This window comes from Eutrigla gurnardus (assembly GCF_963514095.1).
Source record: "Eutrigla gurnardus genome assembly, chromosome: 15".
NCBI lineage: Eukaryota > Metazoa > Chordata > Actinopteri > Perciformes > Triglidae > Eutrigla > Eutrigla gurnardus.
Window position 1 is genome coordinate 4,968,945 of NC_139938.1, and position 15,033 is coordinate 4,983,977.

At 43.2% G+C, this 15,033-nt stretch overlaps 1 protein-coding gene across 1 annotated transcript in view; it reads right to left on the reverse strand.

Annotated features, from left to right (window-relative positions):
* Nucleotides 1-15,033, reverse strand: part of LOC311025407 (roundabout homolog 1-like) — a 74,287-nt gene that overhangs the window by 11,630 nt on the left and 47,624 nt on the right. The window contains exons 3-8 of the mRNA XM_084028291.1: nucleotides 8,663-8,820; nucleotides 5,464-5,584; nucleotides 4,383-4,521; nucleotides 4,152-4,279; nucleotides 2,110-2,234; nucleotides 1,847-2,018 (exon numbers count right to left, since the gene is read on the reverse strand). Coding sequence (XP_083884417.1) covers nucleotides 1,847-2,018; nucleotides 2,110-2,234; nucleotides 4,152-4,279; nucleotides 4,383-4,521; nucleotides 5,464-5,584; nucleotides 8,663-8,820 — 843 coding nt within the window. The remainder of the gene's footprint in view (nucleotides 1-1,846; nucleotides 2,019-2,109; nucleotides 2,235-4,151; nucleotides 4,280-4,382; nucleotides 4,522-5,463; nucleotides 5,585-8,662; nucleotides 8,821-15,033) is intronic.

Here is a 15,033-nt window from a genome sequence, read left to right on the forward strand (position 1 = left end):
GCTTAAACCTGTTTAAGGTTTTTGGGGTCATGTTGAGGCACATAAAAAGCATCTGTTTGAGATGAGAGAACCATTATAGTGGTTATAAGGACAGTATGGCTAAAGTAAGTTTAAATCTCTGGCGTTGTGCTTTGTATGCTTAATACGCTTCAGAGGAAACAAGCGCTCTTGAATGTTATAATTTCCTGCTGGTACAAAAGGTACTTTCTTGTTTTGGGGTTTAAACTGTATTAATAGTAAAAAAAAAAAAAAAAAAACAGGAAATGGGTCTGGTGTCCATGTGGCTAAATTGTGTAGCGTTCATCTCCCTCTCTTTTCCTGCATTCTTCCTGTCTGTATCTCTACTGTATCAAATAAAAGCAGAATGCAAACGGCAAAAACTGTACATTATGGAATTTTAAATTGATGTTGACAAAAGACCATGAACAGAGAGACAGAAATAAAAGTAAGAAAGATGAATGAAAGAAAATGAAAATGAAACGCTGCCAAAAAAAAAAAAAAAAGACAGATAAGATGCTAAAGATATTGAAAGGAAAATTGGTAAAGAGAGAACAATAGGTTTAGGTGGCTGTGCAGGCAGTGGAGGAAAAAGAAATCAACTTTTCCCCTCCAGCGGAGAGCAACTAATCGTTGGTTCGGCAGTAGGTACGGCTGGAGCCGGCTCCAATCACAACGGCAGAGCCCCACTAATAACTATTCCACTTAGATAACAGAGCTCTCTTTGCTCTCTTCCTCTGGTTTTGAATCCAGGCTGATGGGGGCAGCAGGTCTAGATAAATACAATAAATAAATAAAAATACGGAATATGGAAACATGCCTTGAAAACTGCTGGAGGTACCAGTTATTTCCATACAAATGCACCACTCCAAAAGGGGACGAGAGGAGTGTGGTGGGACGGAGATAATTTGGGGGGAGGGGAGAGTAGAGAGAAACAGGTGCAGGCGGGAGTTCAGTGCAATAGACCACTGAAAAAATTACATAAAACATGACCCCATCTTTTGTTTTTTTTTCCTATTTCCATTACCTGCAAGAGTGGATGCCTCTCATTTCCCTATAAAGGATGCAGCAGAACACATTACCGATATGTGCAGCAGATTATCCTTTCTGACTAATAGGGCTGCATCGAACAACTCAGGGATGCAGTAACTGTCTGTTTAAGCCTGAAGCAATCATCGTCATTAATTTAACTGTATGGGACACAGTGTGCAGTTATCCACACACACATCCCCGTGATCACACAGGTCATTTAATTGGGAGCTTGTAGACTTTGCTGGTGGTGTGTAATTACCGGTGTGAGCCTCCGAGCACATTTAAATTGCTTTTTTAAAAACAATTAACACAGTTATTTCATCAGCCAGGATTTGGATGAGAGTCAGACCACTTTCCATATGAAAATACCTTTAAATAATATCATATGTCAAAGCTACAGTGTTAATTCACAAATATTTACAGTGGAATAAAACACAGACTGTGCTGTATTAATGGAAACTAGAGATACATTGGATAATTGTAATTATAATTGGCCTAGTCCTCTTAATTTACAATACATACCAAACTGTTCAGAAATTATATTTTCAGAGGTAGCATAGATAAGGCCAGACGCTCTTTACACTCCATCACCATGGAAACAGATGGTTTGGAGCCCAACATGAAACCCCTCCCCTGACAGTCAGTAGCTCTCAGTCTGCCACCGAGGCCAGTTTATTGCCTCAGACACCTGCTCAACTACGGAAAACTGCTGCAGCAGACGAGTCAGTTCAGCCAAAAGACAAGGCATTGAAGCTAGAAAGCTGCAGAACAAAACTCCCCCTCCATCTGCCCTCCATCACACCTTCCCTTTACTCACAGTCTGTGACCTCCAGCAGTGCTTTGGTAATAACGCTGCCAGCGATGTTGAGAGCCTGGCAGCTGTAGAAGCCGCCATCAGAGCGCTGAACGTCGGAAATAGTCAGGCCGCCCATCTGGGAGACAGAAAGGCGGCTGAAGGGCTGCGGCGGTTGGTAAGAAAACAGGAGACTCTGGAGGGGAGAAAAGTTAGAATCCTTTATTTATTGACGATTTGCGCTCCTTAGTGCTTCAGAGCGACGGCAGACCGAGGGTCTATCTCACCTCACTGCCCTCTCGCTGCCAGAAGATCGCGGGCTGCGGGTTGCCTGAGGCCTCGCACTGGAAGGTGACCGTCCTGCCCACCGCCACCACCTGGTTCCTGGGGCGTATGGCAAATGCTGGGGGCACTGCGGAGGAAACGAGGCCCTGATTACCTGGCAAGCTGATACATTTTCATCATCCCAGTTTTAAAACATCTCATGCATGAAAATCAAGGAATAAAGTGTGTATGTAGTAAGACACAGCCATTAGTTACCCCTTTTTTTCAAATGAAAAAACAAAATAAATAAATGAACCCGTACATAAGTTGAATTACATACTGTATTGGTGGGTGGAATTACAGTGAAGAAGACAATGACAGCTCTAAAGAGTTCTTGATGTTGTCTGATGGTGGATGAGGGATGGATGACAACTTACCAGTATTGACTACAAGGGAAAAGACACAAAAAAGAGCAGTTGTAATGATGCACATACAGGTATATGGAGCTGCAATGATGAACAGTATTGACACTTGAAAGAGTGAACACAATGGAACATGTATGACAGACAGTCAGTCATACGGATGTAACTGCAAGCACAGATGTTTAGTTTTTTACTGCTTGATGATATCTACATTTTATTTTAAAATGTTCCTTTAGTACGGTAGTGTTTATGACACGGTCATTTTATTTAATACGTATTCCTCTACATGCAGAGACAGAGGGGGAAAAAAAGAAAAGAAAGGAAAAACGGATAATTTATTGACAAGGATGATGTATTTTTATATGATTCATTTAATTTGACCACAAATACAAATGTAGATGGCATCAATGAGAAGTCTAACAGATGTCAGGAGAAAACGCGGCCTGTTGTTTGGCCCTCTAGTTGACTGTGAGGTGAGAAAGTAGATGTAATTGCCGGTTGGAGTTCCAGAGCCGGTCGGCCTTGAGCCTTACTTGGACCGAGACAATCCACTAATGAGCACATAAAACTGTGAGGGCTGAGGCAGGGAGGTGGAAGCTGCTGGTGCTGCGTGGACGTTTGGATGTTTTTGAGATGCTGCACATCTTCACATCTGGATTTATAGCCAACCAGCTGGTTTTCTAACTACTGCGAGAGGATGATTAATGCTCAAGATTTTCGGGGTTGGATTTGTCTGAACAGACGTGTGTCGTGCACAGGCAATTTCTTTTCATATTTGGTACGCTCCATCTGCTTCAAACGGCAACTGTTTAATATCAACCAAATGTGAAAATAAAAATGAATCCACTGTTATGACTATTGCTACGATTTCTGCCGGAGGTTTTTTTTTATTTAATTATGAAACATCCATTAACTTGGATAGCTCTGTGTTTCCTCCCTTTAATACAACTTCTACTCATCTGCCAGCTACTCCGGCCTTTCTCCATTCAATGCCTAAATTAGCTATGGCCCCCCTGACGCTCGTTTTCTCAGGTTTTTGGACGGGAGAGTTAGACGATGTAATTGGAACCATGTCATTTCCCAGCATGCAACCAGCCCTGCCTTATCTTTAATTAAGTCCTACTGCCCTCACAGTCTACATCACCCACTGTGTCACTGCAGTGCGTGTGCGTGCTTACGTGTACATGTGCGTACACTGCGTGTCACTGCACATTTCCTGCTGCTGATTCAAGAACTAAAGGGTGTCACTGTGGCAGGACCACTCACACCAAATGAATCCATTTTCTGCAGTCATGTAAACATTTACTTTGCATGCTCTTCTCGGTTTATACAGGACATTAAAATGGAACGCGCTGTAAACAAACTCATACTGCTTGTTTTTTAACTATACGACCTCTAGCGAGGAAGGGAAAAGGAAAAAAAAAAACAAGCACACAAAATCCGGAGATAATTGCACTGCCTGCTAATTTGTGACACTACAAGACGGAATTAATTCTCCTTTTAGGCTAGAAGCATCTCAAATATTTCATCCATGAAAAGGGAAGGCTGAGGCTGTGAAAAAGAGTGTGTGAACTGCACTTGGAGAAGAGGAGTTGGCGCTACGTTTAGAGGACGTTACACGAGAGGGGTCGCGTTGTACTGACCGTGTACAGTGAGCGTGGCGGATGACTCAGACTTTCCGACCATGTTCTCCACCACACATGTATAGGAGCCCTCATCTGGAGAGGTCACTTGGCGAACGATCAATGTATGGTCCTCTAGGATTTCAAATCTGTAAGGCAGGACGGACACACACAATCAGGACATGAAAGGAAACGCTGAAACGCCGCGTTTGCACGGTAAATTAATGTGCATAGAGGGCCTTTGTGCATTACCGGCCCTTCGGCAGGTCAGAATCATCTTTCCTCCAGCGCACAGTGGGAACGGGGTCTCCTTGAACCACGCAGTGGAACTCCACGCTCTCCTCTGCCAACACCACCACACTAATGGGCCGCTTCACAAAGGTGGGACGCTCTGGGGGTTCGAACAACAGAGAGGAGCACACATCAATCTAATCACAACGGCCGTCATGTCCAATAGCTCTCTATATCTACATTCCATTTTTTGATTTATCCATATTCTACCTCTTTGTATAGATAAACATCACTGTACCAAGTGTAATGATAGATTGTATGTTGTCTTTTAATTAAGGGTTTCATTTTGTTTCAATCATTTGACAATAACATGCACTTGATGCAAGCAACGTATGCAAGGAATCATAGCAAAGAAATAACATTGACTTTGGAATTCATACATTGAATGTGAGCAGAGACAGTTGACTCTCTGGTGAGGAACAGAAAACACAGAAACATGTTTATGTGTTTGAAGAATCCTATGAAGCAAGTAATCTACATATTGCAATTATCATAGAGTTTGGAAACATTTAATATTCTAGTGATAATCATCCTTCAGTCTCCACAGTCATTTATTATGCACAACCTGTAGAATAACACATTTTGACCTAGTTCTGCATTCCGCAAGAATATTCTCACAGCCTTGAGGAGCTCAATGAGGAACGATACTGTATACTCCCAACCTCAACCAAGGTCATCTAACCATGTGATACTTATTACAGCTCTATTCTGATGGGAAATGTTAGGGAAAATAAGTGAGGGGTGGAGAACGGAGGCTGGATACAGGCCTTTCGGGACGGGGATGTTGGCATGGGGAGCTCTTGTACTGAAAGGTTTGTGGGGGTTGTAGTGTTGGATGTAGCAGCAGTGGATGTTCAGCACTTGTTGGGAGGAAAAAAAACCTCTCCAAAGCTGGCGGATTGGGTGGTAGTGGTGCATAATCAACGTAATTAATGGATTATTATACCCCCCGGTGAGAAAGAACCTGGCGTAGCGGACTGGCAAACGAAAGCACTGTGAACTGAGAGGCCACTTAGACTAAGTGAAGCACTGCAAATGTTACCTAGCACAGTGAGCTCGGCGATCTCGCTCTCCCTCTCTCCCACCATATTGGTCCCGACGCAGATGTATTTCCCTGCGTCGCTCTTCCTGGTGTTGGTGATCATCAGCTTGCCGCTGCGGATCTAAAACAAAGCACACACATTGGTTTGGGCAGCTGTTTTCATACATGATCTTTACCATCTTTATCTGCAGTGTCGGCAGTTCCATAATGCACATGAGACATTTGGAAAATGTTGTGTCTGGGCCACAGTTTAAAGTTTCTCTATGGACTTGTTAACCTAAACACACACAACTAGAATCTCAGCTATATTTCATTCTAAAATATACATTTTATGCACAGCAAGTAGCACTTGTGTGCTCCTGTGTGCATCTCTTTATCGAAGGACCAGAATTCAAACCGCCTTTCAAGCTGCACAGAAGGTCACCCATTATGAAATTACATAATTCATATCTAGCGCTACATTAGCACAGAACCCTGGGAACAAAAGACACCGCCTCTTTGTGGGAACCTTCCTCAGATGTTCAGTCAGACTTCTTTGCCTTTTTCCCAAACTTTTCGCCCTCCTTCATCCTGATATCTGCACACACGCATGCACACGTACACCAAAGATGTGGGAGCTATATGCACTTCACACCGGCTTCATTCTTTTCATATCATATCCAACATGCGACCCCCACAGACCCTGCTCGCTGCCTTTATAGTGTGTTTAATGTAAGTAAGCTACTACTAGTGAAACCAGGCAGGCAGATCTCGACACAAACACAAATCCATTCACGACTGAAATTCTTCTCCCGGCCATTCAATTAAACTTTCAGCCTCGTTATTATGATTTAAGATTGCTTTTTTCTCCTACTCACTCCAAGCAGTTAAATCAATCTATTCTTAGACGTCTGCTAGAGACATACACAGCCCGCAATAGCACGGCTCTGTTATTTCTTAACAGAGGTCAGAGGTCAAGGCTGCCTACAGTGGTGCGTCCATGAAGCAGGCGGGGGGGGAGGACGTTTCTAAATGTGCTGCAAACGATGTGGTTTTGAAGAGGAAGATTTGACAGAGTGTGGTGTGACTTGTGGTTCTGTGTACATTTCATGCACGAAGCCGACCGCTGTGTAATCACAAGGAGCAAGTGGGGGGAAATTTGGGAAACAGGTATTGCAGATTCAGCCATTCCTGTCAGTATCCAATGGATTTGGTTTGGATGTTGTGGCTCACATTGGAGTCGATGCAAAAAGCTCTATGACTGAAAAACGCAACGGCAGGATTTCATACAGTAACAGGGCTGTTTATGACGGATGACATCGTTGTTGAAATTCTAGCTGCATGAGGCTGCACAATATCAATACATGGATTCAGCTTTCATTTTACAATTGAGCTTATTTGCACATGAGAGATAAGAAAACTGCATGAACTCATAACAGCATATTTTATGCTAAATAAATATACATATATAAAAGCTACATGGTTTAGCAGCATATATAAAACAGGGTAAACCGTGACATTTACACATATAATAAAGGATTTAATACAATTACTTGAATGTCAGTGCATAATGTATTATTGACTCATAATCCTTCCCATACTGTAGTTTTATTGAGTTAGCTTACATTTTCATTAAATGTGTAATCATATTAAAATCAGGTGACTGAGGTCGTGCAGGTGAACCTGGATAAAGAGATTTGGGTCTATTCATCGGGCATGCATGGGCAATGGACTGCTGAGTCTGTGTAATAACTCGTCCTTGATGAACCAATATCACATTTTGTGGCGAGCGGCGATGCCAATAAACGATTCCGAAAAGGACTGCAAAGACGATCTAATTCAAGCCGATGCCGTGGACTAATGCTATGCTGCAACTCCGTGCTGTTTGCTGCTGCTCTCGTAACTTTTGCAGCTGATTAAAGAGCAGACCGAGATGTTTTTTATTTCCTGGACTGACCGCTCCTCGTTTTTAGCAGCAATTCCACCGCTAAGAAATCCAAATGTGGTTTGTCTATCCTCCATCTCGGACACTGAAACCTCAGCTTTTCGCTTCTGCTCCGTTCCGCTGTGTTCTCTTTCGTCTAGCCTTAGATGCCCTGAAGGCACACACACATTCTGAAGCTGCTTGTCGTGTGATCTACATGCATTTTCCTGTATGAAAGTGCTCTTCATTGGTTTTTTATTAATTAAAACCAATAAATCAAACTGTTGCTCTGTATGAGAGTCTTTCTAAGAATGGCTATTAAGAATAAACTCTTTATCTACATATCAGTATTAATAAATGATGGTCCAAGGGAAACTACTCCAAAAGGATGGAAAGTAGCCATGGTGGACTACTTTGGTCTTTCTACAGTAAGTAATGTCTTTGAGTGAACTCTCATGGCAAAGACATATTTCCATATAGAGAAGATGATTAGGGAGGACAAAGACAGGCACGCAGGAAGTACAAAGCAAAAGGCAGCCTTTGTATTTCCCTCAGAGGAGCCTCCCCCCTGGCTCTGATCCATGCCTCTCCTTAAATCACAGATAGCTGCTCTGTCCATCACAGTCCCCCAGAGAGACTCTACCTGTCACTCCGCACTAACGTGAGCTTTGAATTCGCTCTTGTGCGTCCCCCGGAAGCATGCACAGACATTCAAATCAACAAATCAACACACACACACGAACGCAACGTGGTATTTGTGAGTTAAAGGATGGAGAAGGCTGCTCCCGCTGGTCTGACCAATCAGACGCGGGTCAGAAATCAGTCGTGTGTATACAAAAACATAAAAAGAAAATGACTGCTGTGTGCTGTGCACCGCATGACAACTTAATATAGCGGATTAATAACATGCGGTAGCTCATGCTGACACCTAGTAGCGCCAGCTTGTTGCTGGTTTCTGTTGCTATGTATTTTTGCCATCAGACATAAAAAAAATCCATCGCATGCCATGTTTTCTTCTTATGATTAGCATTTTTATGTGTCAATAAATCTTCTTTTTTGGCATTTTCAATTCTGTGCTGGGAACTCAGAGGGGATACCTATGATGTTATTTAGTGTCGTCATGATCACGAGGGAATTATTCGGTGAACTCCACCGAACAGGCTTGCTTTTCCACACTTCAAAGTGACCGAGGTGAGAGATAATTGGTTCTTAAGAGTTCCTGAAAAGGGCAACTAAATACCAACGATTTACAGCAAACAGCGTGTGCAGAACGACGGTTAACAGTTCATCTCTTACTGTGATGCGTTCATCTCTGTCATCGATGTTGGCGCCGTCTCTTCTCCAGGAGATGGTGGGTTCAGGGTGCCCACGGGGAGGTTGGCACTCCAGCACTGCCGGCTCGCCCACTGCGACCATCACGTCCACCGGGTTCTGCCTGAAGTCATCACGCAAAACTGGACAACACAGGACAAGCAAACAGGTAACACGTGGAATAGAAGGATGGATTACTGTCATTTATGTATTTAATCTGTTTTCCACCAGGATATTTAATCTGGTGTCTTCTTTTTACTTTTTCTAGCATGGCAGTGAAATGCACAAAACACATTTGTGAGGGTAACAAGGACATATTGTCAGTAACCTAGCAACTACCTTCTCGAGACTTAAAACAATGGAAGAACAGGATATTGTGTACTTGACTTCCTATGATAAAAATACGACACCGCAAGTTTCATTTGAAGGCACCATAACAAAGGATTTGTTTGCTAGCTTTGTCGTTTAAGAGCCAACTCCTGGCCAACACACCTTCATTGTGAGGCTCTATTAAAAACCATAAATGTCATACATCAGACATGTAAATCAGCACAGGCAGAAAGCTGCAGGGATTCCTCATGTGATCCCTCCCTTACCCGAACAGGGGATAAGGTCTATTGAGACAAGCTGCTGAGAAAGCGGCGAGTCTTAATGGCTGACAGTAAGACAAGACGATACACTGCTACAGAAAGGTGAGATCCAGACGGCTCCACTGGCAGCCGGCGGAAAAGCTACCACAGCCATTTATCAGCTTTCCACAACGAGTAGCCTGCGCACAGAAAAAAAAAAAGAAGAAAGAGCTCGCCAGCCAGAAGCTGAACTGGAGACAAAGCAAACTCCGAGAAAGCCCGACAGAGCAGGGAGATTTCTGGCGGCCACAGGCGGCTCGTTCCTGCCTCCGCCATACTGTCAAATAAAAAGGGGCTCCACTGCACAGCCTCAAGCTCTACACAGCATGAGGAGGAGTGGCAAGGGATTCTATTAAATGTGTCAAAAAAATATTCTCCTGGAATAATGTCAGAGCTGTAAACTGTAGTATGGGACTAGCGCTCGCAAGGAAGAAAGTGGAACTGGGAGTGTGTGAAAGAGAAAGGGGTACATCGTAAATGAAAACAGGCTTTTGTTCTACGCAACTGAAAAAAAAAGAGGTGCATAACATGTGCTAATGTAGACGCCTGTGCATGAGTGTCTGCCGCTAAGCATTCCCAGTCTTAAATTACGGAGTGTGTGTGTGTATGTGTGTGTGTGTAGGGGGGGGGAGAGCCGAGGGAGCTGAGCCAACATAGAGAGAGCAGAACTCTGTGGAGCTGGGTTGGGGTGAAAAGACAGGAAACAATGAGGAAAAGGCATAATGACTCCCAGATGGCAGCAACTCGTTCACCTCTGGCTCCGGATTTGTGCATAACACGGGACGAGCAGAGACGCCTGATGGTCGCCGTGGATATGGGAGAACAAATTGGGATGACCTTCTAATTGGACGCATTGTGGCCCCCGCACTTCTTTGAGCTCCGCTCTAAACCCCCCCCCCCCCCCCCCAAGTCCTCTAAGCAGGGTTACAACTGGATGGCTGCAGTTGACTGAGTGCTGATGGGAAACAGCTGTCTGACAACACCCCCCCCCCACCCCCCACCCCCGCCCATCGTCACCCAACCACCCCTGCACCCTACCCACCCCCACCATCACCACAGCCAACACCACCGTGTCACATGATAAAAGGCATTCCTCGTGGGACACAAAAACATGGCTGAGGTTTCTTCAGGCAGGAAGAAAGTGAGACCATCTTACAGTATGTATGTGTGTGTGTGTGTGTGTGTGTGTGTGTGTGTGTGTGTGTGTGTGTTGATTGATTGACTGATACTATCTCATAAGTCCAATAGCAATCGAGTTTCACATCTGTTTTTACTATCGTGTGAGGTCTGAATGTCTAGGATGTGAAAGCCTGGAATATTTCCTCGAAGCCCTTTGTTGAAGATTTATTCTTGGCGATAGCGACCCGAGTTAGCGTAAGATACAAGGCAAGGAGAGATAAGGGGTTAAAAGCCAAAGGAAGCTTAGCGAAGAATGTTCTCATCAGTGTGCATGTTTTTGTGTGTGTGAACAAGGAAGAGTTGGCCCCGTTGGTGCACGTTGTATATCCATTGTGCCGGGTAAGCGCACAAATAATCTGGAACATGTGCTTGTAAAACCGACTGTTATATTCTCAGAAGGGAAAATGCATGTAGGTATTAAGTCATAATGAGAAATTATGCATGGCCATGTAATAACAATGCAAGCACGATGTAAGCACTCAGCTTCTTCTCCCGTTTCTCAATGTTCTGGACTTCTTGCCATCAATTAGTTCCACACAATTCTGCTTATCAGTAAATATAACCTGACAATGTATTCTCTTGGACACCTCGGTCTCTTGAGTCAGTGGTGTTTTCAATAGATGGGGAGAATGATGTGCTGAACGCATACATTAAACATCGCCGGCTGATTATAAAACGTGGACATCCTGCAACGACGGCCCTGATTTTCATTTAAAGAATTATGCAGAGCACAATCAACACAAATCCCTCCGTCTTACCTCTGCTACAAACATAGAGGCATCATTTTTTTGTTCTCAGCACGCTTTGATTGCAGAATCAATATTTCTCCTTCATCTCCCTGTCTGCTTTCAAAAATAACTTCGACTGCATCTTTTACATCACTTACATCGTTCCCTTCGTCCCTTTCACTCCTGCATCTGTGTTTTAGGGCTCTGTAAGCGATCGTCTCTCTTGTTATTCTCAAATCACACTCTGTTACTTCACAAGTCGTTTTTTTTTTTTTTTCAAGCCATTCATAGCATGTACTGTAGGCTCTGGCTTCTAACAGTGAAACCCACCTCTGCAGCTTCTGAAGCCAGCCCAGCGTGCCTGTTTAGCTGCAGCTTTGCACCTCTCGCTGTCTTCTTTTTCACCCCCCATCTGATCCCTCCAGATGAGAATCTCATAGCCCACTTCAAAGCAACTGCCCTTGGCCTCACTACCCCTGGATCTGACAGTGTCTGGCTTGTTGTTAGTCCTCTGGAGCCTGAGCTGTAGCTTGAAAGGCCTATTGCGGCCGAGTTCCAATAATCCTCTCTGCAGAGTCCAACTGGACCGAAAGGAACACAATCCAACCCCACAGACGGCGGTGGCGGCACGCAGAGTAACCTTATCACACGGCATCGCGGCGTGGGCCGGCCAGAGGCACCTTTTGTCACCACAGTGAGATCTAACCCTCCCTTGGTACTTCATTCTGGACTCAAAGTGCTTTTATATACTGCACATCCAGCTGTACAATTCTTTTTTTGGTACAGCATTCATCTGCATGCTCCAAAGTCAACCCGTGTTACTGCAAGGCATTGGCACTTTAATATCAGTTATAGCTTTGCCAAAAGCAGGACAACAGCTGTGCATGCGTCTGCTTCCTACTCATATTAAAATGGGGGAATACAATTAGCAATCAGCTTATACAAATGCCTGTTTAAAGGCCACTGACAGATTTTAGGCTTTTAGGGGAGATGAAAAGTACTTTGGCATTTCCCACATCCTTTTGTTGGGTGCATTTTATTTTGATCCTATGTTTTATAATTCATCAAAATTCATCAAAAAAGAAAGCAGCGCCGACACGTGCCATGGCGTGTAAGTCACTGCTCTCGAGGAATTAAATATTAAGAATAGAACCACATTTTTACAATCAGCAGGGTCTGAGTTAGATCGGCATAATTAGCTGCCAGCTGTGTAATAAATACCGTTTTCTTTGTGGGGGAGATCAATGGAGGGACCCTTCACCTTCTCAATAGTAGATTCAGATGAACACTCCTCAATTGGCAAAATGTATTCTCTTTCGTCAGAAAAGATTTGAAATGGTTTTGTTTTGACAATTTGGGAAATATGCTAATTGGCTGTCTTGCAGAGAGTTGGATGAGAAACAGTTGCGTTAAACATGAAGCTATAGAGTCAGCAGCCACGTAGCTTAGCTCGCAGTAACATGACAGCAGGAAAGACCTAAACTGGCCAATAGAAAATAAAGCCATCCAGCACATCTAAAGCGCACTAATTAACACATTAGAATGTGTTGGATTTGTACAAAAAACATTGTGTAAAAACAAGCTGTGGTTGAATGGCGGATGGGGGGGTGTGCTGGACTTTTTCTTGGCTGGAAGCGGTGACGTTCTGGAGTCTCTGGCAAACTCACGGTGATGACAAGACTCTAAGGATTCCCAAAATGTTGAGATATTTCTTTAACCAAAATAGAATTCCACTAAGTTGGACGAAAAGGTCAAAACTACAGTAACGATGACTAGATGACTACCACATGTACCAGAAGCTTGCAGCTGTTTTCGGTTAAGTAAAAAAACAATCTGCACGTTTCAAAAGCTAAATATGTAACTGTATTTACTTTATATTATATATGACATAAACAATATTAAGTGAATGCCATTTAACGGACACCCTATTTCACTTTATAATCTGTTGGAACCGCATGCTTCGTCACTTAGTTATCCGAGCACTCACACACACTGGCCTCCTCCAAAGGGTTCAGTAGTGGGGGGGCGAACGTCTGATGAAATACTCACTAGGAAAAAAAAAATGTATTTCTTTTTTGAAAAAAATCAACCTTGTCTCTAAAAATGACCGCCTTTCTCATAAATACTTTCAGTAGTGTGAGTAATTGTTTTAATACTTTATCAGACCATGCCAGATATGCAAATATGAAACTGGAAAAAAAAAAAAAAAAGAGGCATATGCTGTTGTCTTCTCTGTTCTGTGGCGCCCTGGACTGAGACCGCACTGAAAGACATATTCCAAGAGTAAGTAGTAATAAGTAAAAATAAGTACTGGCATCTATTACACAGTCCTGAAGTCTTAATGTTTCCCAGAGCTTTTTAAAAAAAAAAAACATTCATTTCAGTTCAAATACAAACCAGCCTTCTTTGACTAAAATAAAATACCCCAGAGTACTGACTTGGAAATATATACATATAATAAATACCCAAAGCTAGCCGTAAAAAATACAACTACCATCCAACCCCAGCAGATATGAAATCCTTGACTTTTCTCACAATCTCTCTCCTGACCTCCCCCTACCCCCCTACCTCCCTACGTCTATCTATCTCCCCCCTTTTCTCCGCCTCCACCGCCTCGTACTCTTCTTCTCCTCCTTGCTCTCACAGAGCTGCAGTCTGGAGAGACTGGAAGCTGCAGGAGAAACAGCTGCTCCAAAGAAAAACCAATATGTGTGGCTCATGTACTATGGCTGGTCAGAATGGATCGAAAAAAGACTCAAACACACACACACACACACACACTCATACAGGAGGTCCAGCGGGCCCCGTACCCCTTTGCGAGCGCACACCAAAGCCAATAACTTAATATGAACTGCAACCAAGCAAATCCAATAAAAAAAGGAGGCCCTGCACATACAAATTAGAATACATGCATTAGCTCAGGCTCATAACTACGCCACATGAGATTTATGGAATACACACTTGAATCCAAAAGACACCGCACACTGCTTATAAAGCAAAAAAAAAGGAGAAAAAAAAAATCCTTGCCTGTCCTCCCCAGCTCCCATATTTGTATTTTATTTTCTACAGAAAAATCATTACTCACCAAAGTCCCAGGGAAAACCTTTTTTTTTGCATGCCGGCCCATAAATCTATCTTATTTTTTGGCGAGCCAATTAGCTCGACATCAAGCTCAGTTATCGGGAATGAGCTCCTTGTTAAAATATTTGGTTGGCCAAATTTTACACTTTCTCTTCGACTCAAACAGCCCATATGTATAGCTCTGTCATGGCCACTGTATCAGACATTTAGTTACTTTTATTTTGTAAATGTAATTTTTTTCCCATGCTACAATGACAATGAACATGTTGCCATTTTCTCCTCCACACAGACAAAAACAACCCTTTTCCACTCTTGTTACTACACTTGTTGAACTATGATTGTGTCATAGTTTTGCTTTTTTTTAATGGTTTTGTTTTTTGTTTAGTCTTGTTTTCCATGTCTTAATTCCAACCCACAGTCATGTTTATAAGTTACATTTCTGGCTCCTTTCCTCGGTCTGTTGAGTTGCAGTATTAAAAAAACACAATGACAACAGGAAAGGCAGAGGAAAGTCAGGAGAACGATGGTGCAACGGACAGACACATACTTTTAAGAGGCACTGCTTTCTGACAGGGGGTTTATGGCTACAATGATTCCTTGTGAGTGTGAGTGTGTGTAAGGATGGATTCACCGGTTCATCAGTTCTCGGATGTTCTGGCCCTCTAATCCTGTTGATGTACGTGCAGAACATATCACTCGTGAGCGGCAGACATTAAAAAGCAGCTAAGATGATTGTGTA